The sequence below is a fragment of the Chiloscyllium punctatum genome, chromosome 19, assembly GCF_047496795.1.
Source record: "Chiloscyllium punctatum isolate Juve2018m chromosome 19, sChiPun1.3, whole genome shotgun sequence".
NCBI lineage: Eukaryota > Metazoa > Chordata > Chondrichthyes > Orectolobiformes > Hemiscylliidae > Chiloscyllium > Chiloscyllium punctatum.
Window position 1 is genome coordinate 61,902,798 of NC_092757.1, and position 24,098 is coordinate 61,926,895.

At 40.6% G+C, this 24,098-nt stretch overlaps 1 protein-coding gene across 7 annotated transcripts in view; it reads right to left on the bottom strand.

The window, feature by feature from the left end:
- LOC140491403 (peripheral-type benzodiazepine receptor-associated protein 1-like) overlaps positions 1-24,098 on the bottom strand; it is a 293,538-nt gene that overhangs the window by 39,223 nt on the left and 230,217 nt on the right. For all 7 annotated transcript variants that reach the window (XM_072589528.1, XM_072589526.1, XM_072589524.1 and 4 more), the window contains 5 exons: positions 20,098-20,249; positions 18,802-19,275; positions 17,603-18,028; positions 13,216-13,386; positions 3,231-4,529 (listed from right to left, as the gene is read on the bottom strand). In XM_072589528.1, coding sequence (XP_072445629.1) covers positions 3,231-4,529; positions 13,216-13,386; positions 17,603-18,028; positions 18,802-19,275; positions 20,098-20,249 — 2,522 coding nt within the window. The remainder of the gene's footprint in view (positions 1-3,230; positions 4,530-13,215; positions 13,387-17,602; positions 18,029-18,801; positions 19,276-20,097; positions 20,250-24,098) is intronic.

The window sequence follows — 24,098 nt, forward strand, 5'->3', positions numbered from 1 at the left end:
TCGCATCTGTTCCCAATTGCACCAGTCTCAGATCGATCTCTTTCCTCACTATCGCCCTGGGTCCCACTCCCCTCACCTTACAAGTTTAAATTCTCCCAAGCAGCTCTAGCAAATTTCCCTGCCAGTATATTAGTCCCTTCCATTTCAGGTGTAATCCCGTCCTTCTTGTACAGGTCACTTCTACCCCAGAAGAGATTCCAATGATCCAAAAATGTGATCCTTTCTCCCAAACACCAGCTCCTCAGTCACACATTCATCTGCCCTATCCTCCTATTCCTACCCTCACTAGCTCACAGCACTGGGAGTATTCCAGATATAACTACTCTCAAGAACCTTCTTTTTAAACTCCTGCCTAACATTCTATATTCTCCCTTCAGAATCTCATCCTTTTCCTTTCTTGTATCATTGGTTCCAATGTGTACAATAACTTCCTGCTGGCCCCTCTCCCCTGTGAGAACATTCTGTACCCTCTCTGAGAAATCCTTGATCCTGCCACCAGGGAGGCAACACACCATTCTGATTTTTCACTGCTGGCCACAGAAACGTCTGTCTGTACCTCAGACTAGAGAGTGCCCTAACACAATCAATCTCTTTGAACCCAACATAACCCTCATTGTATTGGAGCCAGTCTTGGTAGCAGAAACTTGGCTGTTCGTGCTACATTCCCCTGAGAATCCATCACCCCCTACATTTTCCAAAACAGCATACTTGTTTGAAATGGGGGTAGCCACAGAAGACTCCAGGACTACCTGCCTACCCCTCTTACCTTTCCTGGTAAGTGATCTATGTGACTGTGTCTGCAACTTTTCTCCCTTCCTATAACTGCCATCCATCACACCCCCTTGATCTTGTAAATCCGTCATTGCCTCTAACTGTCTCTCCAACCAATCCATTTGATTTGATAGGATTCGCAACCAACGGCATTTATTGCATATATAATCCTCAGTGACAGGTAAACTCTCCCTAAACTCCCACATCTGACAAGAAGAACATATCACTCTAATAAAGGACATTTTTGCTTCTTTCAATCTACAGACCCAGAAAATAGCACTGTCTTATTCCTCTACAAAACACTGCTCCAGGCTAGCTTAAGGTTTATATTTTTAAGTTTAATCAAGAGAACATATCTCAATAAAACATATAATCAAGAAAGAACCCACTCTACTCACTACTGCAGACTTACTGTAAGGTCACACTTAAAAACTATTCACTAATCTATTTCTGTGCTGTGACCTGTCCCAAGAGGTTCCTCCAAGATTAGTTGTGAATTTCACTGTTTGTTAATTTTCCCAACTGCACTCCGATGTCCAGCGACACATGAATTCAACAGCAAAGGCAATAACTGTGCAGGTTCACTGCTGTGTCAGTTAGCAGTGTCGGTTTCTTTCTCTCTCTCTCTCTCCCTCTCTTGCACTGACTTGACCATGTGCTGCCTTTGTCTGTTCCTCTCTCTTTTAAAAGTGCTGTTGTTTTGAATTTTTTTTCCCAAAGTTCCAAATGCGACCGTATATAAAACAGTAATTGCTGCCCCTAGAATTTGAGGAAATTCCCTCCAACATGTAATATACTTCAAAAAAGGAGCAGCCTGTTATAGCCATAAATTTTTCCCGACCTCCATCTTGGATTACCCAGAATCAACCTGTCCTTCTGCTGATACACACATGCTCATATTCACAGATCCAATCAATCTTGAGATTTGGAATGTTGTAATGTTTTGGAACTCTTCCAGGATATATCATACATTCATTGTATCGTGATTTAGTTCCAGTCACAACTTCACAAAGTCAAGCACTCCCAAAGATGGAAACAAATCAGAGCATGAAGCTCAGGCAGGTGGTTTACACCCACCTTTAAGATTATCCAGAAGCTGCTTGACAGGACAATATGGCAGAATCTCAGAATGAGAAAAGATTATTTTTTAAAAATCTTAAATTAAATTCAGAACAATACATCTTTGGTTATTTCACCAGCTACACTGAATCCAAACCAGCAGTTATCGGATCACTATAACAGACACAAGCAGGATTGTCACTAGGTTGGTTTAGTGCATTGGAGTCAAAATTCCATTTTGCCATGACATATTATTTATGTCTCTCATTTATGTTCATCTCACAAATTTCTCCCATTTCCATCTGGAGACCTGCAACAACCCAAAACTCATCCTAGTGTTGTAAAACTCAAAATGATCTCTTCAGGCACAAACTGGATTTGTAGGGAATAACTAATAACTGTTGTACTGGGCAATTAACATTTTAAAAGTATCCATAAAATGTTTGTGAAATTCTCGTGACATTCTGCTTTGCATCACTACCATGGTCTGTCAGCATAAAAATTAGCATCAACATCATGGATGTCTTGAAGCTCTGTTCTTCCAATTGCAGTTGTAATTGTAGTTGGTTATCCAACAATACCTGAAGAATAACCCCCTAATGATTAATAATTATCATAACACTTATGCCTTGACAGATATGTTCAATTTTAGTTTAGTTGGATATGATCTCTCTGAAAGTCATTGATGCTAGGAAAGCCTGGACCAAGGCTTCAAACTATCCACCAGAAATGAGAAGTATTGCTGAGAAAATACATTTTGCCAAAGCTTTTTTTCTCAAATTCATCGACACAATTCACAAGGAATACCAAAGTATTTATACAGTACGAGATAAGAGAATTGGCAGTTGACTTACAGTGTGGTACAGTACACTGGAAGAGATATATTACAATACAGGCCCCTGTTCTTTGCAGAAAAAATGAACACACACACACACACACACAGACACAGACACAGACACACACAAACTTGCTTCAATTTAACATAATGGATAACAATTTTCCTTTGGAAAATATATTGTCTGATAAATTAACCAATCAGTGGCAACCTGTCTTGTTTAAAATTTAAAAAGTGCTTGGCAGTTAATGGCCAGTTATCATTAACTGATGCATTCTTCATGGCAATACCTCTACCAATCAGAATCCAATCTGCACCCTCCAAATGCTATTTCCCCTTTACTTTGGCATTTCTTATAGATTGTCCTGATGGGTGCAAGAGGAAAGCTTCGAGAAAATCTGTCTCTTTTTTCCAATAACACTCAACTTCTGCACTACCAAACAACTATCTGAAGGTAATGTATACACGCAGCAGGATACACACCAAGCAGTAAAACAAACTGACAACTACAGATAATAGAACTAAGGAAAGGATGGTGGAGGTAAACAGTGAGATAAACACACACCCGTGAACATGCTGAATCCTCAGGCCTTGCCCTTGTCCTTCCCAATTCATAAGACTCCAACTTCCAAGCCTCCTCTGCTATCCTTCCTTGTAACTTGTTTCGTTCACAATGTCGCAATCTCCTGGTGAAAGCAGCCTTATTCTTTTTCTTATGGTGATGGAGAGACTTGGTGCTGCTGGCATTTGAATCAAAAATAATACCTTTGTCATAGGTCTGCCTCTGTTCATGAGACTGCACGGACTCACAGAACCTTGAACACTCACTTGCATTTTCTCTGTTAGTCTTGCTGCCATACCAAAAACTTGATCTCATTTGTTCCGGATGAATGACATGAGGGTAGAAGTGCAAGCTGGATGTCACTATTTCTTCATCCTCCTCAGTGCCATACTCTATATCTATCTCTAAGTGTTCATGAGTTACCTGCTGCCTCCTGTTGTAATGTTGATTCCCAATTCTTGCCGCATTCACCTCTCTGGGATCTGTGGACCTCATCCATGTCTGCGATTGCATCTTTAAGATGGATGTTAAGTCAACAACATCTGGCTCTGAAACATCCCTGTCATCCTCCTCTGGTTGTGGTTTCTCTACACATTCAGCAACATCTAGGTGAGACTCATCAATGGTGTTGGCGTGCACATATTCTACTGTGGTCTCTTCCTCTTGGTGGGACCTGTTATATTCCTGGGGGTATATGTGATGAATCTCGGCACCATGATATGCACACCCACTTGTCTCTTCACTCCATTCTTTGCTTTTGTCATTAGCCTTTGTGTAGAGAGGTTGCTCTTCATGCGGCTCCTGCTTATTGTTCTGGTCAGAGATGCAGTCAGATATTGACACCTCTTCCAAGCCCTTAGCTTTCAACTCATTCTGTTGAACAGTAGAACCCACAAATTCCTCAGCTACTTTTTTGCTGATATTCTGACTGACATCAGGGGTAGGTTTCTCTTCCAATTCCTGATCTTTGGTATCAAATTTCAAGGCCTGGTCAGTCTCTCCATGGTTTTCAGAAGTGTTCTGTCCACACTCAAAGGGTTGACCCTGTTCCTCTGATTGTTCTTTCTCCTGAGTGTGGACAGAGACTTTTTCTACTTCCTGCTGGTTTTTGGTACCACCCTGGCTGTTGTTACAGATGACCTCCAGGTGCTTCTTCTCCTCCTCCTCCTCCTCCTCCTCCTCCTCGTCCTCTGTTACTTCAGGAATGCTGAATAGTTTCTTACTGTAACGCTTCTGCAGAGGAAGCTCTAGAATTTTCTCCAGAAACTCCTCATCACTATCAGTTTCATATTGCTCAGGTTGCTGCGATATGGTTAACACGTACAGTGGTTGAATGCATGCAAGGACGGGGTTCGGGGTGGGAGAAAGAAAGAAAAAAAAAGTGAAGTGAAAATTGAAACAAGATCAACTCAAAGCACAGTCAAGCAACAGAAATCCACAATGTGAGAAAAGGTTGCAAATACAAAAAAAAAGTTGGAACACCCATCTCAGTGAAATGTGTACCATAACCACATTAGCAATAAGTGATTTCCAGAACCTGATATCTGACAATGGTGCTGAAGTAGAAATAAATTGAAAATTATGGGTACATGTTACATTTTTTAAAAATTAGAAAACTTTTCACTGTTGAGATTTGCAAATAAAGTTACCTTGCGTGTTACATTTCAAATCATAATACATTCGCGTAAGTTGAAGACAATCCAAGCAGTGAATTGTTTCATCTTTGTTTTACTCAGTACATTCAGGCATCAAATAAGTCAAAGAAGCATACATGCTTCTACCTAGCTCCCAGCATTTATACTGCAATGTGTGAGGGGTTTATTGTTATTGGGATGAGCTATGCATTTACAATCCATGAGTACACAAAATCAGTGCCATATGTATTTTCACTAGATATTGTTTCTGATCACTTTATTTCAAACTTTCATGAATTATGTGATAATCCACAACATTTAAAGTACCTCCTCTTTCCAAACCTTTTCTGGAATATTGTCATAAATGATTCAAAAGTATCATGCCACTGAATTAACTCCAGATCACAATTTATAACAATGGGTGCTGAAGTGACCAATTAGCAATGTTTTTACTGCACAGAATTTATTGCAAACATCTTCAGCAGGGCATTAGTTATTGCTTCTGAATTAATTAATATGACCTGCACAGTAAGAAATATGCAAAGACCCTTGCACTCTTATTGTGAGGACCCTTGCATCATGAGTTGGTTCCACTCAATAATGGTTTGTAGGTTCAAATGTGCATTTATAAAGACAAGTCAGACAATTGGTACAACAGTGTGCTGCTTCTCCTTCTGCCACGACCAGCACAGACATTTTGTCATGTCATGCCAACAGTGTTACCCATACATGCAAAGAATCAAGAAAGACCAACATCTGCTGGTAATATGATAAGAGTTTCTGAGCTAAGGTAGTCTCATGATGACTATTTTATTGAGTGAGCAACTTAATGCAGATTGTCCATGGCTGCTAACAGCTTAAAGGTATCATTTTCTTATCATTTACAAAATTTGCATTTAGAATTGACTCTTCAGTTTTATTTTTAAATTTTGGGATGAGAGTATTGCTAGCTGGCCACCATTTATTATCAGTCTCTAGTTGCCCCCGAGAGTGTGGTGGTGAGCTGCCTTCTTGACCTATTGCAGTTCATTTGCAGCAGGTAGACTCATAACGGCCTTTGGGGGGGAATTCCAGGACTTTGACCCAGCAATACTGAAGGAATGGCAATAAATTTCCAAGTCAGGATGGTGAGTGGCTTAGAGGGAACTTGCAGGTGATGGTGTTACCATGGATCTCCTGCCCTTGTCCTTCAAGGTGGAAGTAGTTGTGGGTTTGGAAGGTTTTGTCTGAGGATCTTTGGCAAATTTTTGCAGTGCATCTTGTAGATAGTGCACACCGCTTCTACTGAGCATTGGTGGTAGAGACGGTGGATGCTTGTGGATGTGGTGCCAATCAAGTAGGCTGTTTTGTCTTGGATGTTGTCAATCTTCTTGAGTGCTGTTGCAGCTGCAATTCAGGCCAATGGGAAGTATTCCACTGATGTATGCCTTGTAGATGGAGGACAGGCTTTGGGGAGTCAAGAGGTAAGTTACCTTGGGCAGTAGCCCTAGCCTCTGACCTGCTCTTGTAGCTAATATTTTTTAATGTCCAGTTCAGTTGTTTGTCAGTGGTAACCCCAAGGATTTTGATTGTTATTGGGGATTCAGTGATGGTAACACCATTGAATGTCAAGGGATAGTGGTTAGATTGCCTCTTATTTGAGATGGTCATTACCTGGCATTTGCGTGGCATGAATATTACTTGCCACTTGTCAGACCAAGCCTGGATATTGTCCAGATCTTGCTGTATTTGGACATGGACTGCTTCAGTATCTGAGGAGTTGTGAATGGTGGTGAACATCCCCATTTCTGACCTTACAATGGACAGGAGGTCATTGATGAAGAAGCTGAAGATGATTTGGCCGAGGACACTTGTGGCAGTGAGTGGGTTTACTCAAGCTGGAGTATATTAACATGGATATGTATCACTTCATATCCAATCTCAAACTGGTTGCTCATTATGCTTACTGCCCTGTACATTTGCTTCAATACTGGAAATAGATAAGCAGCTGTAACCTCCCATTCATATGATAAAAAGAAGGCGTAAAAGTCCTGTTGTGATGTGAATCCAGTTGAGCACAAGTTTCTTTCTTGCCTTCCACTTCCAAAGATGCTGGTCCATGCTGGGGTATCACAGCTGCCCATGATCTGCAAACCTACACAGGAAATGCTACTTGGCTACTTGAGTCTCATAGGAAAGCTTCAGCTGCTGTTGACACTGAGTTGGTTATTACATGCTGCTGCTGGGTGTGTTTTAGTCAGGGGAATGTTATATAAATGGGGTAGCTAGCTCACTGCCAAAATCACCCCCAACCCAAAATCGGCAGCCTGCCCAACATACTTAAAAACCTAAGTATCAATTGATATTCACTTGCAGCTCAATTAACCCCAATTTTATGCTATCTACATCAGAGAATGGTTGGCACAGACATTCAGATGGGAGGATTATTTTCTCTAGTGTTTTAAACAGAGTAAAAGAAGAGGGTATTAATGTCAGGGATACCCTTTACCAACCAGCAAAGAAGACAGCTCCTGTTTCTTTCCTCCCTGATGTAATTTGCAACTTATTCCCCAGTCCATTAGCCCCCACCTCTATAAGGTTCCAACAATAACCTGGCTTGCTTCATTCTGGTTTCCACTGGGTCTACCTCACAGCCTGCCTGCAGTCCTAACACTGCCCACTACAGATCTCTGGCACTGCTGGGGCTACTGGAGTCTCCAGCCAAACAGATTAGCTCATCCCTCCAAAGAGTGGGATTTCCTTCAACTGTGCATCAATTTATTTTCTCCGTCCCCACCCTACCCCACCACCCTTCAATTTTCCATCCAACTTCTAGCATGAGTCTTTTGATACTATTTGATACAGTTTGGACTGAGCGGCTCAAGGAATTTACCTGTTGATATGAAACAGCATGCACTAGCAAATTGAACCTAAGACTTCCTCACTTAGAGCCATAGAGATGTACAACACGGAAATAGATCCTTTGGTCCAACTCATCCATGCCAACCAATTATCCTAAATGAATCTCATCCACTTGCCCACATTTGGCCTATGTCCTTCCTATTTATGTCTTTTAAATGTTGTAATTGTACCAGGCTCCACCACATCCTCCAGCACCACCCTCTGCATGAATAAAATCTCACCTTAAATCCCTTTTAATCTTTCCCCTTTCACTTTAAACCTATGCCCACTAGTTTTGGACACCCCCACCTTGAGGAAAAGACCTTGGCTATTCACCCTATCCATGCCCCTCATGATTTTACAAACCCCTCAGTATCTGACGCTCCAGGAAAAACAGCCCCAGCCTGTTCAGATTCTTCTTGTAGCTCAAATCCTCCAACCCTGGCAACAGCCTCATAAATGTTTTCAAAACCTTTTTCAGTTTCATAACATCCTTCCTATAGCAGGGAGACCAGAATTGCATGCAGTTTTCCAAAAGTGGCCTCATCAATGCTCTGTGCAGCCATAACACGGCCTCCCAACTCCTATATGCAGGTGAATCTATGTTTCGGGCCGAAGCCCTTCATCAGGAACCGAAACATCGATTGTCCAGCTCCTCGGATGCTGCCTGACCCGCTGTGCTTTTCCAGCAACACACTCTCAACTCTGATCTCCAGCAAATGCAGACCTCACTGTCTCCCAACTCCAATACTCAATGCACTCACCAATAAAGGAAAGCACAAAATGCCTTCTTCACTATCCTGTCTACATGTGACTCCACTTTCAAGGAACTACGAACATACACTCCAAGGTCTCTTTGTTCAGCAACACTCCCCAGGACCTAACCATTCGGTGTATAAATCCTGCCCTCATTTATGTTTGCACTCCCCAGTAGCCATATCACACTTTCCAAATGCAGCAGCTCATATTTATCTAAAATAAACTCTATCTGCCATTCCTTGGCCCATTGGCCCATCTAGATCAAAATCCTGTTGTACTCTGAGGTAACCTTCTTATGTAAGAAACAGAAGATTTATTCCCAGGAAGGAGGATATTTCACATACTGCATCCATACTTGATACAAAATCATCCATCTAACCTAATGCCATTTTCCAACTCCTTGTCTATAGCATTGTAGGTCCGACACTTGAAATGCACCAAGTATTTTTTAAGAGTTTCTATCTCTAACCTCCTTTGAGTTCAAGACTGCCACCACTCTGTGGATGAATATAATTCTCCTCAACTCCTTCTCAATTCTTCTACAAATTACAAGGAATCTATACTCCTTGATTATTGACCTTCCTGTGAAGGGAAATTAGTTTATTTCTACTTACCCTATCTAGCCCCGTTCTAATTTTGTGCAATTCAATTGAGTCTTTCCTTAGCCTCTTCTGCTCCAAAAGTGATTAAAATTGCATGCAGTACTCTGAGCTCCAGTCAAATTAACAAATTCTAGCAAAAACTCTCTGCTCTTAGAACTTATGAGTTAGCTGCAAAGAAAATGATCATAAATTCCTTCTTAACCATATCAACTAGCTGTGCTGCTACCTTCAGGTGCCTGTGTATATGCACTCCGAGGTCCAACTGGATATATTTCTCAGTATCCACCCATTTATCTTTGTACTCCCCAGATGCCATATCACACTTTCCAAACTCAATTCATTTCTCGTTTTTCTGTCTACCTGTCAGTCTACTGATATCTGACCTGCAGCTTACAACATTCTTCACAGCCAACTGCCGCATGCTCTGGAAACTTCTTAATCGCTTTCCCTGCATTTAAATCTAAATCATTGATACCTGGCAAAAAGTAAGGAATTCAACCTTGTGAAACAGAGTGGAATGACCTTCCAGTCTCAAAATTACCTACCCACTATGATCCTTTTCTCCAGATCACTGAGCAAATTTTGGATCCAACTTGCCACTTTCCCCTGGAATCCACTTTTCAAAGTTTTTGACCGATCTGTCATGGGCAACCCTGCCAAATGTATTGATAATATTCATATAAACTACCTTAAACGTGCTACCCTCGTCAATGCTCCTTGTCACCTTCACAACATATTCAATAACTTTAGAGGGACAGGATCTTCTTATAGCAAATCCATGTTGCTTTCCTTGACCATTCCACTCCTTTCCAATGCTGCCTCCGAATACTTGCTGATAATTTATCCACAACCAAGGTACGGCAGACTAGCTTGTGATTATCAAGGTTATCTTTTCCTTCTTTTTTAAACATGATGTAATATCAGTCATCCTATTATGGTACTTATATTTTTTCTAACAAAGAACAAATGGAAAGCTATCATCAAAGGTCCTGCAATTTCTTCCCTTACTCAAGCAACCTAGAATAAATTTCCTCTGGGCCTAGCGATTCTTCCAATTTCAAGGGTGCAAAATATCTTTGACATTTTCTCTGTTTAGGAGTATGTTTGCCAATATTTCACCTTTCTCTTCAAGAGAACAATAATTGCTTTGCCTTCCTCTTTTGTGGAAACAGTCACAAAGTATTCATTAAGAAACATGCACATCTTGTGCCATCACAGAAAGGTTACTTTACTGGCCTTTACTCTTTCCTTTGTTACCATTTTCCTCTGCATGTATTGTAAAACGTTTCAGCTTTCTTTGATATCACCTTATTTTTAAAAATTACTTTTCTTCACTTTCCTAATTTCTTTTCCAATTTCACCCCTTCACCTTCTAAGCACCCAAGCTTTCTGTGGTATTTGTTTCTCAGCATCTGACATCTACTAACCTTTATTGCCTTATGCTACTCTGTATGCTGTTTGACATCTGGGGTTTCAGACTGGGGAGACACACCCATTTCATTAGCGGGAACTCTTTCTGAGCTCCTCTTTGAATGCATCCCACTGCTCTGACACTGTTTTACCTACAAGATGTTCCAATCACATTTCAGCTTAGACTTTATGCAATTTAGAATTTTTACTCTTTGTCTTTCTTTCATAACTGCAGGAGATCTGAGTGAATAATATACACAATCACTAAAATGTTCTCCAACTGATGTCCCTTCTACATGCAAACTTCATTCCTTGAAAGTGTTTAAGGCTGCTCCTTCTCTTGGTGGGGCTTGCTATGTGCCAGCTAAATAGATTATTATTTATAGATACCCTGAATACCCAATAAGAATTCTATACTCTCCAAAACCTTTACACTAATTTTATCCCAATTAGTATCAGGACTGTTGAATCTTCTTACCATTACTACTTTAGTGTTTCTGCACCTCAGTTAATGTTTCTATTTGTGTATTTACATCTCCTTTTGACAGTTTGAAGGAGCATTGCAAATTCTCAGCACTGTCTCTTTTTTTTATTTCTCAGTTAGTTTAGTTCAAATAGCTTTTACTTGATGATCCTTCCAGCATATCATCCTTTCTCACTGCTGTGAATGTTTCTTTAACCGATATTATGACCAGACTTTCTTTAATCTATTTTCTATCTTGTCTGAAAACTCTAACCCGGAATGTTGATCTGCAATTTCTTTGAAACTTCCTTTCATTAAGCCGTGCTTCAATAACTCAGAATCCGTCTTCCCTGAGTTCATCTGCTTTATTCATGGAGTACTTGAATTAAAGTATATACCACTAATCTTTCAACGATAATTCTGCCCTTTATTTTAGAGTCTTTGTTTCCTCAGCCTTCTATGTTCATTTAATTTTTTTTTGCCTTCTAATTCCAACTTTGCTACTGTCTCTTCTGAATTACAGGGTTTCATATCCTGCCAAGTTAGTGCAAATATCCTGAAAGCACGAGCAAGTCGTGTCCTGGTCCCAGCTTGTTGGGGGAGCACACTTTGGTTCATACTATCAGTTACATGTTGCATTTAGTCACTGAGAAAGGACGATGAAATGTTTTACGTATTTATCAAACTGGACTTTTTGAGCAGTCCACTGTTAATTGCATTGGAAAATCCGTCACAATTCAGGAACTTCAATCAGATTACACTCAATCATAGAATCCCTACAGTGCAGAAACAGGCCATTCAGCTCACTGTGTCCACACCAACCCTCTGAAGGGCATCCCACCCAGATCCACCCCCTATTCCTGTAACCCTACATTTTCCAAGGCTAAGCCACCTCGTCTGCACATTATAATATTGTGGGAGGAAACCGAAGCACCAGGAGGAAACCCATGCAGACACGAGGAGTACAATCTCCCACAGACAGTTGCTCAAAGGTGGAATCAAACCCGGGTCTCTGGAGCTGTGAGGCAGTGGTGCTAACCACTGAGACACAATGCCACCCTCCTTATGATTCTATTAAGCATTCCTGAAATGTGAAAGCAACTGCCTATTATATGGGGTAAACAGCACATTCTCACTTCATTGTCAAACACATTCTTGTCTCTGGTATATCTTGATCTCCCTTTATATATTTTATTTTGACTGTTAATAGTTTTTCATACTTCCTTTTGAGTGACCATTATCTATTTAAGTTTATTTATTCTCATTCCTACTCTTTTTTTTATTGGTTTAATTCCCTTTCACAGAACGTTTTGCCTTTTCTAACAGCACATAGGATAAAGACTACAGTTGCCATCGGATCATCATTCCACCTCCACACACCCCCAACCCCTCACCCTTCCCTCAGCCACAAAGGGCACAATATTTACACCTGCGATTATGGCCAAAACTTGGATAAAACATTTCTCCTCAGGAAGTTTGGCCCTGCAGCCTTGCTATTCTCAGTACTCGGACTGTGTTCCTATGAAACGAGGTAACGTTGTTGAGGCTGTGTTTGATATATTGACATGAACAAAGGAGTAAGTTCCCACTCTCCAGCCTGCCACCCTGCAACTCACAAACCTACATGTTCAATCTGTGCAGTCAGCAAATGCCACGATTTTCGCTGGTTTTGTCTCTCAGGTAAGCAAACACCAATTTCTCGCAGATTCAGGCTGCAATAAGCTGTGCTTCCAAAACCCCAACCCAGTTGTGGAAATATATTTAATTTCTGTACTTTGGGAAGCATTACAATTTTCGACACGTTAGGGCCTCTGCAGAGCAATAACCATTTTGCAACGTAATGTGTGCTGTGACAATTTAGAAAATCTGTAATGTCTAAATATTTCATGGTGTTTGTGTCCATGTGATAGTTTTCAGAGTAATAAATGCTTTTACTCAGATCCAGCTACAATAAGTCTATCTTATTGACAGAATACTTCACAGAAAGGACGAGGATTATAAAATTGATTCCATTCATTTATGTTAGTGGATAGTGACTGAAGATTGATTGTTTCTTGTGTGCATTGTGACTTACCTTTGGCCTGAGGCAAAAAGTCAGCAACTGAATGAACTATAAATGCACGCAACAATATGCTAATCAGAATGACAATAAATTCCAAGCCTCAGCCCTCTTAATTATGTTTGCCCGCTTCTTCCCCTAGGGCCAGTAAATTCCTAGGGGAGATAGCTGAGACTGTTACCTTTAGTGAGTTGTCCCTGATCAAGCTGCAATCTTGTTGAATTTCTTCATTCATCTGTGTGTCTGATCCCAGTTCTTCTTCATCCTCCTCCATGATGTCGGAGAGGTCAGAGCCCCGACTGCTGTCCAGGGGGTAATCTTCACTCTCATGATTCGCCGTATTATCGCCCTGCTGGAGGTGAAAAGAAATCGGAAAGAAAAAGACGGTATATAAAATATGTCAAAAGCAAACTGGTGCACTCTGAGTTGCTATGTATTTCTGTGGAAAGTCTGTGAGAACCAGTTTATCTAGTGCTCCAGTGTATCCTGGCAACCACAATTTAATTATTACTAGCTCCGCTAGTTCCCTTTTTGCAGAAGCATTGTGATTTAATCAGAATTTGCAGCACAGATAAAGGCCGTTTGACCTACCATGTCAATGCCAACTAACAAACACCAAACTACACTAATCATATTTACATGCACTTGGTGTATAGCTTAGTTTGCCCTGGAATTTTAAATGCTCATCCAGACACTTTTTAGCTGTTGTGAGAGTACCTGCCTCCACCACCTTCTCAGCCTGCATGTTCCATATTTCAACCATCCTCTGGGTGAATTTTGTTTTCCTCAGATCTCCTCGAAACCACTTGCTCCTCACCTTAACATTTGCCCTCTTAACTTAGACACGTCTGCGATGGAGAACAGATTCTCATGATCTATGCCTCTCATAATTTTGTATCCCTTAATCCAGATTCCATCCCACCCCCACTCCCCCCTACTCCAAGGAAAACAAACCCAGTCTTTCCTCATAACTGAGACTTCTCATCTCAGGCAGCATCCTGGTGAATCTTCTCTGCACTCTCTCGAGTGCAGTCACGTCACTCCAATAGTATAGTGACCAGAACTGCACACGGTATTCCATCTGTCACCTAACCAATGTTTTATAAAGTGGTCATAAAATTTTCTTGCTCCTATACTCTATGCCCCGGCTAATTATGATAAGCATCCCATATGCCTTCTTCACCACTTTGTCTGCTTTTGTTTGTCAGTAGCCCTCAGAGACTATCATTCATTGTGCAAATCCTTCCCTTATTGGATGCCCCAAAATGCATCACCTTGCACTTATTGGGATTAAATTCGTTCTCCCATCGCTCTTCCCAATTTATCTGCTGATAATATCAGAGTGTAGACCATATCCTCCTCACTATCAACAGCAATTACAAAAAATTACAAATTTCCAATTACAAAAAGAACCCTCCATCATCACTATTTGTATGCCAATTTAGGAACCAGTCGGTGACAAAAAAAGGGAGGTTATTGGCACAATTTCAGATACAAGACTTAGGTTTTTCTGATGTAAAACTGCTGGGTTTTCTCCCCCCTGAAGCCTTATTAGTCACAAAAGGAAGTCTGGACTCTGGAAAGTCACCATTCGATGGCTAAACATGATGGTCATTGAAAGGCAACTTCAATTCTCAGCAAAATAAGCAGAATAAGCAGGTAGTGTAGAGTTGCTTTCCCATGATGGACCCTGAGATTGTGCTTGCAGAGGCATCACTGGTAAGAGTTGGTGGAATCAATGATGGGCCTGAGAGCAAGAGACTCCACAGGGGTCTAGTCCACTCTACAAGGGTGCAGCATGTCTACATTGAGATGAAAGAGATATTGATTGTAATCTCCACCTTGCTAAGATCTGCCAAACAATGTAAAAGGTTGTTGATCACAATAAGGTAAATATCTGATGCCAATATAAATCTTCTTGTCTTGAGACAACTTCATTCATCTCTTCACCTGTCATTATTTCTCAGCACCTAGTAAACTGAGAAATAAGTTTCTGCAAAGGGTAATGTTTCCAAACTTTCTTTATTCAAAATCAGTCTGAACTCACTTTGCTTGTTACAAGGGCTTCTATGTTTTAATAACTTTTATTTTCAAGGAACAGTATGCTTTCACCTCACATTCTTGATAATAAATTACCTCAATTTAGGCAAAACTTCATAACATTAATAAACTCAAAATAATGTCTCTTCATCCTCCACAGGAAAGAGCGCATCAGAAACAACATTAAAGGACAATTAGACCATCAATAAGAACTCTGGGTACACAGAAAAAGGAGGTGGATTTAATCAGCAAATGGAGCGGGGAGCCTATAGGACATATGGACAGGGAGCCTATAGGACATAGTAAAAAGTTAGAGGACACTCAGCAACAACAAATTAACAAAGCTTCTTTCTTTGAGTCTCTCCAAAAAAGTAACTGACTTCAATGGGGCATTTGTTGTGTGCCTGAGAGCTAAGATTGAAACAAGCTTGAGTCTGATTTGCTATTAACAAATCCACTTAATGTTTCATAATAATTTACAGAGTACTAAAATCATACAGCACAGAAACAGGCCTTTCAATCCAACTCATCCATGCTGACCAAGTTTTCCAATCTGAGACTAGTCCTATTTGCCTAAATTTGGCCCCTATCCTTCTAAATCTCTCCTATTCATGTACCTGTCCAAATATCTTTTAAATATTGTAACTGTACCTACATCTACCACTTCCTCTGGCAGTTCATGCCATATACGAAGCACGTTGCCCCTCAGGTCCCTTTTCAATCTTTCTCCTTTCAGCTTAAAATTATGCCCTCCAGTTTTGAACTCTCCAACCCCAGTGAAAAGAACTTTGCTATTCATCTTATGCATGTTCCTCATGATTTTATAAATCTCTAGAAGGTCATCCATCAACCTCCTGCGTTCCAGTGAGAAAAGTCCCAGCTTATCCAGCTTCTCCTTATAATTTAAACCCTCCAGTCTCTATAGCATCCTTGAAAACCTTTTCTGTACCCTGGCCAATTTAATATTATCCTTTCTCTGGCAAGGCAACCAGAACTATACACTGTACTCCAAAAGGGCCCCAACAACATCCTGTACAACCGTAACATGACACCCCAACTCCTAAACTCAATGGCCTGAGCAATGAAGGCAAGTGTGCCTAACACTTTCTTTCCGCTTTGCCTACCTGTGATACAGCTTTCAAGGAATTATGTATTTAAACCCCTAGGTTTCTCTGTTCTATAACACTCCCTAGGACCCTACCATTAACTGTATAAGTCCTGCCCTTGTTTGTCCTAGCAAAATGCCACACCTTGCATTTATCTAAATTAAACTCCATCTGCCACTCTTTGGCCCAATGGCCTAATTATCCTTTGTTGTAAGGCTTTTTCTTCATATGAAATAAAGCTATGCAAAATTGTTAGTTTATAATTACAGCCTAATTAATTAACTTTCATTCACCTACTCATCTCCTTCTTGCTAGAACTGAAAATCTCTTCTTCTGCAACTCTTACATTTGCACTCACATGCCCTCCCACCCATTTTTACTTCAGGGGCATCTCTAACAGCTTGACAGTTAATAGAATTGAGATTTGGAATTCATAATTTAGGGAGTGACATTCACTATTCACTCAAAGTAAATCAATGATGCGTCAATACACTGTACAATCATCCAACCCATTCTCTATCTAGCTTGTCAATGACTCGACAGTATTTCAAAAATTATTAACACCCATTGAAGTAATCTGTTCCTTCAATTTGTGCTGATGTGAAATCAATTCAGTGTGCCTAAGTTCATTTTGTCTTTGATCCTTGAAGGGAAAAATCGGTTTTAAACATCAGTAACAAGAAGAACAACCTAAATACAGAAACAGGATTTTGGCTGTTAGAGATCTGAACAATATTCAACCAGAAGACTATTAATAATGGTTAAATCATTTTAAATCGAAAGGTGAAATGCAGGAGATTTAGCGTAAAATATCTATCAAGCAAAGGCATCTGATAACAAAAGCAAATCTTGAGCTGCAATAGGATCTGAGGAAAGGTGTGGCATGGCCTTCAGAAAGGCCTATTTATATTTATTGTTTAATTCAGATATTAGTGGTTAAATAACCTCTGTGACAAAATGCATTCCTCTGTTTTTGTTGCAGTAGACTGCAGTATAAAAAGGAAAATCAATCCAATATCCAACTATGGTGGTGTCCAAGTTTGCAAATAAATTATTGCATCCCATAAAATATGTCCAGTTTTTCAACATAAAAGATGAAATAGCAAGGCCAAATTCACCTGACTTTCAACAATTTGATGATCATGTCGACTAGAAACTAGGGTGCTTCTGCTTCTTAGAACATTATGCATATTTTGAAACCTTCATCCCATCAGTCTGCCCTGGATTTGCAAAAGGTCTCATAAATGAAAGGAAATGCTCAAAATGCATGCAGCTCCAAGATTTCTCCCCTCTCTCACCTTTACCTAACACAGTTAATGTTTAACTTTAACTAACTGGAACTCTCATCTAATGAAGATCTTCTCAATGGTGTGTCTGAAGAAAACACCAAGGTAGAAACTGCTTTCATTTTTGTTTACAAACCTGAGGAATGTCTCCAGACTGGAACTGATTCTGTTCAATGACCTCCCCCAACTCTGGAATGTGCGCTTTTTCTTGATTAAGCTCTGAATTCATCAGAAATTCCTCAATCGATTTCATCCTGGTATTACTTGGAGAAACACTGTCATCTGACTCTTGTGGAATGGTTCTAGCTAATGCTTCTATAGCTTTGGTGGTCTGTAACATCTGCTCATTTGGATCACTTTCCAGAATGTTTTCATCAGAATCTTCTTTAGTATATGTGTTACTGACATCAGGATCTTCCTCCTTCTCTAAGTTCACAAGAAACTCCTCAAGTGAGCCAACTGGCCTCTTCATGTGACTATTTTCCAAATCTTCTACATCTTCTTTTGGTTGTTCCTCAAACTTGCTCACTTCACAAGACTGTCGTAAATCTGTAGCACCATCCTGTGAAAAGATCAGTTGATTATATTGACTTTTGCTGAATTCAGTTTCTTGAACTTATTAGATGTTACAAATAGTCACATGAAATACTAGAATTTCACGAGTGAATGTGAGCAATTTGATCATATTGTCTTTGAGATTAGCCATGGAGACTAGACACCAACGGAAACCAAAAGTCTTGAATATTGATCAATAAGAACATGTCCCACAAAGCCAGGTACTGAAAAACAGATTTGCATCTTACATAGCTTCTTTCATGATCTTAGAATATCCAAAAGTACTTTACAACCAATTAAGTACTTTAGAAATATTGTAGTTTAGGAAACCAGTCTTCCCCATCAAGCCATGTCAGTTGTTTTTTAAAGTTAATACTGGAACTAACCATTCTCTGAAATAGGGGAGCTGAACTGATCTTAAAAACCAAAATAAAGAGATGCAACTTTTTTGTCAAATCGGTGGTATCTGCCTGAACCAGGTAATGGAAAATAATGCCTCTCGAAAAACAACTACTCCAAAACACACCTGAATACCAAATCAGTTGGCTGAAACCAGAATCCACCCCAAATTAGGTAGCTGAAGCCAAGCCCAAAACAAGAAGAGGTAACTTCTTAGGTTATACTTCTGTTCCCAAAATGGAACATTTGGCAGTAATTTTGAGCATTCTCCTCGCACTGTTTAACAACTCCAATTAGTGTATAAGCTATCAGAGAAGTTTGTGACCATTGCTGCCTTGTGATGTGGTACACTGAAAACAGTGAAAATCATGTTCCACCTACCTGCAAATTTTCTTCCATTTTGGTATTTTCTCTTTGAACAGGTGCTGGTTCTTCGAAAGTAACACTTATTGAATTTGGCATCGCATCAACCACCTGACCCGGAGTTTTAATAGCAGGCGGATAGCCTCCCTGCTCTTTTCCGTTATAGCTTGTGGCACTCTGACAGTTGAGAGCTTTGTCAGAGACCATCCCAGTCAGATCGTCAAATTCACCCCTAAAATCTGCAATGGACAATTGTTTTCTGACTGAATTACTGTCTTCAGGATGCTCACATATTTCAGGGGCAGACTGTAATGGCACAGAGTGCAGAGGGAATGTAAACAGTGTTCGAGGAATTCTGACAGGACTAGAGTCTGCTGATTCACCGTAAGGAGACATGGTGCGAACTGTGAGCTCCTTAGAAATTTGAAGAAGCTGAATCTGGCTGGATCTTACTAGCACACTACCAGCTGTTGGTGATGCCACTTCAATAATCTGAGGAGAAATCAGAGGAAGTTATATTGTCCTGAAAACTCAGTTTTAACTTCTAACAAATCTTACCAATTGATCATTTAACTGAAGCCATTGACATATGCATCAAATTTTCATTCAGAATGATGCAGCAACCTCAGTTGAAAGAATGCATGCTGACTTTTTAATGAAACATCGTAACATTCTGTTTATCAAGACAGCACCTAACCAACTGCATTAAGGACAGAGTACCAACAACACACCATTCTGAGGAGTAATGTTCAAAATTGAAAAGGAATGCTTTAAAATGCAGTGATACAACTGGGACTGACCATGGATAAGCAGCTGAGATGGCCATAGACACAATTATGAATATATAGCAGAGGCAGGAGGCGACATAATCATTGCCTTTATTTCCCCAAATAGATGGTACCTGGGGTTTTATCTGTAGATGTTCATGGATTGGCAGTGGCTGAACAACTTTTGATTGTACCAGTTGCTCAAACAGTAATGAAGAAAATTAGACTCTTCAATATATCTGGCAAGATGCTATTCTGAACAGAGTTCACAAGCATACTTAATCTGTATCATCGAAGTCACGATTCTCCTGGTTCTCAGCCACAGAGAACTAAGCCACTCAGTGCATTAAAGGCGATGTATCCCTAAAGTAGAGTCAACCTTGTCCATTCTGCTCAAAAACGATACCTCTCTTTGTATGATAGGCATTAAATTTGTGAAACTCACGAGCAGATCAGGCAGCAGAAGAAAGTAAGTAGGGTTAACAAAGGTACCCATACACAGAGACAAAGTAAGAATTACTTACAGGAAATGCAAATGGAGCTTTACCTTCTGCCCGTCAACATAGACAGCATATCCAGTGACTCGCACGCCATTTGAGGTCCCTGCAGCATCTATAGTCACTGGCAGCCAGCTGATCATCACAATCCCAGGACTGGGGCTTGCTTCTATCTGAATATCCAGTGGGGCATCTGGAGGACCTGCATCAACCAAAATGTCAGTCAAACAAGGACGTGCACTGGTCATTACATTCACAACTCAACCCTGTAATGCCTCGAGACACAGGCACATTGCAATGTCCAACAGTTTGCAAAAACAGACCGATAGCTAGATCCCTAAGCACTGCTACACTAGAACCCTAGTTTTTAGTGAGGTCCTGGAACACAGCTGTTAAAAATCTATGTACTGAATGAAATGAAAGGACCAAGTATTATATACCGAGCTTTGCTGATGACAAAAAACTGGCTGGGAAAGTAAGCTAGGATTTCAGTTGGCTGGACAGCCGGTTTGTGATGTAGATCAACATCAACAGCGTGGGTTCAATTCCGATATTAGCTGCGATCGATATGCAGGTCTCTCATCTGAGGTGTACTAACTCTCAGTTTACACCACCACTGGGTTTCTCTCTTATACAAAAGCAGCCCTACAAGAGTATGGTGACTTTACTTTATAAGTGTTTACAATTTCATTCTCTCTACCCTACCTGGACTCCACATGATTTTGAAAACGTCTATCAAATGTCCAAAGAACAGTTCCGACTTGTCCAATCCATCTTCCTAACTGAAGCTTCCCATCCACAAAACCATTCTCACAAGCTTCCTCTGCACCCTCTCCAACCCATCCTGAAGTGTGGTACTCAGATCAGTACACAATACTCCAACTGATCCAAGTCTTGTAAACATCCTAGATCTTGTAAACTTGGCCCATATTAATAAAGCCCGTGGTACTGCACGTTCTATTAACTCTATCCCCGCTCGTTCTGCCACTTTCAATGAATTACGTATATACGCATATAGGTCCCTCTGCTCCTGCACACCCTTTAGAATAGTGAGTAAACAGACAAAAACTGAAGCCTTTGCAACCACCTTCAACCAGAGAGTCATTTGGTAAATGATTCAGTCCAGTTGTCTCCTGATATTGTCATGACAGCAGCTGTCAGGATTTAGCCAACTTGACTTACTCTTCCTGTTGGCAAGAAATAGTTACATACATTCTATAAGGAAAGGATAATGAGTCCCAGTATTGTGTTGAAGATTTGTGTTTCAGAATTGCCACTCTACTATCTAAAATTTTCTAGTGTGGCTATCATGTTCATCTATTTGTTAAAGTGTAAATGATCCAGGTTTTGCCTGTTGACAAAAAGTCCTTGATGATTCAAGTGTAGAACAAACCTGACCCTACGAAAATGAATGGCAGAAATGTTAGGATTTGAGAATCTTAGATGAGAAGGAAAATTATCAGCTTAGTTAAGAAATAGCATAATAAAGGTCCAGGCAACTAAAAACAGACAAAGTCCTTGCAGAATATAGAGAAAGTAGAAAGGAGCTCAAAAGGGGAGTTAGGAGGGCTAAAAGTGGCCTTGAAATGTCCTTGGCCGGCAGGGTTAAGGAGAATCCCAAGGCATTTTATACATATTTTAGCAGCTAGAAGGTAGCTAGGGAAAGAGCAGGGCCACTCAAGGATAATAGAGAGAGATAATGGGTGGAGCCAGAGGAAGTGGGTGAGATCCTTGATGAGTACTTTACACCTGTATTCACCAATGAGATGGACCAATGGGATGTTGAGGTTAAGGAAAGGTGTGTGAATACTCTCGGGCAGGTCATCATGATGAAAGAGGAAGTGTTGGGAGTCTTGAAATCCATTAAGGTAGGCAAGCCCCCAGGGCCAGATGGGAACTATCCCTCGATATATGGGATGCAAGGAAGGAAATAGCTAGTGCTTTAACAGATATCTTTCCATCCTCTTTGGCCTTAGATGAGATTCCAAAGGACTGGAGAATAGCCAATGTTGTTCCTTTAGTTAAGGAGGGAAACAGAGATAATCCAGGTAATTACAGGACAATTAGCCTGATGTCAGTGATAGAGAAGCTGTTGGAAAAGATACTGAGAGAGAGGATTTATTCACACTTGGAAGCAAATGGACTTGTTAATGATAAGCAGCATGGGTTTGTGTAGGGGAGGTCATGTTTCACCAACATTGAGGTTTTTGAGGAGGTGACAAGAATGACTAATGAGGGAAGGCCAGTGGATGTTATCTGCAAAGACTTTGGTAAGGCATTTGATTAGGTAGCACATGGCAGGCTGGGACAAAAGGTGGAGTCTCATGGAATCCGAGCTGACTCGATGGATACAGAACTGGTGTGGTCATAGAAGACACAGAGTAGCAGTGGAAGGGTACTTTCCCGAATGGAGATCTGTAACTAGTGGTGTTCTGCAGGGATCAGTGCTGGAGCCTTTGTTGCTTGTATTACATATAAATGATCTGGAGGAAAATGTGGGTGATCTGATTAGTCAGTTTGCAGATGACACCAAATTGGCGGAGTTGTAGATAGTGAAGAGGATTATCAAAGAATGCAGCGGGATGTAGAAAGATTGCAGATTTGGGCAGAGAAATGGCAGCTGAGTTTAATCCAGACAAATGCGAGGAGATGCACTTTGGAAGATCACATTCAGGTGTTAATTATACAATAACTGGCAATAGGAGCATTGACATACACTTGGATCTGGGCGTACAGGTCCACAGATCTCTGAAAGTGACATCATAAAGGATAAGGTGGTCAAGAAGGCATACAGCATGCTAGCCTTCATCATCAGAATGTAAAAGTTAGCAAATTATGTTACAGGTGTATAACACTTTAGTTTGGCTACATTTAGAATATTGCAAGCAGTTCTGGTTGGCACACTACCAGAAACATCTGGATGCTTTGGAGAGGGTGCAGAAAAGGTTTACCAGGATGTTGCCTGGTCTGGAGGTTTTAATGAGGAGAGATTGGATAAACTTGGATTATTTTCACTGAAAAGGCAGAGGCTGAGGGGCAGCCAGAGAGGTGTCTACAAATGTATGAGAAGTTGGGGAAAACGTTTGGCCCTGTGGGTACCTGGAATGCACTACCAGTGGAGGTGATGGGAGCAGGCACATTAACAATGTTTAAGGTGTATCTTGATAGACACAAGAATGCGACGCCAACAGAATGATAGAAACTGTGCCTGGGCAATAAGTAGCAGGTCATATAAAGATTAGGAATCAGTGCAGCTTGGTGGGCCAAAGGGCTTCTTCTGATGTATTGTTAAATCAAGGCAAATTCAGCCAATTATCATACATTAATCGACTTTCAATCATCCGAGTAATGCAAGGCACCACTGGCAGGGCCATCATCATCAGTAAGTCAGCAATAACTGGCTCACTGATACATCGATTGGGTTTTTCCAGGTTCATCCAGCTCCAGATCTTAACCCTGGACGCAAGCATGAAGAGAAGAGCTGGTTTCCAGAGATGAGGTAAGAGTGACTATAATATCTAGGCAGCATTTGAACAAGTCGAGCATCAAACAAGTGGAGTCTGGCAAAACTGAAACTATGGGAATCAGGAAGGAAGCTCTGCACTGGCTAAAATTGGCCCCAGCACAAATGAAGAAACCGTCATTGTTTAGACCAATCATCTTAGCCTCAAAACATCAGGGCAGAAGTTCTTCAGAATAATGTCCTAGACCCTTTCAGCTACTTCTTCAACAACATTTCCACTATCACAGGTGTTAGAATTCAGGATGCTCACTGATTGCAGTACAGTTTTCAATTCAGGCCATATCTACATGCATGACCTCAGACTTGGGTTTTTAAGTTACACGTAACGTTTGTACAATATAAGTGGCAGGCAATGATCATTTCCACCAAGTGAGAATCTTCCTAATTCCTCTTGACATTCAAAGGGATTGCATTTGCTGAATTCCCCATACCCTGGAGGGTCCCATAGACCAGAAATTTTACTGGAACAGCCAGGTAGGTGCTGTGGTTACAAGAGCAGGTCAAGACTGAATACTCTGCAAAAAGTAA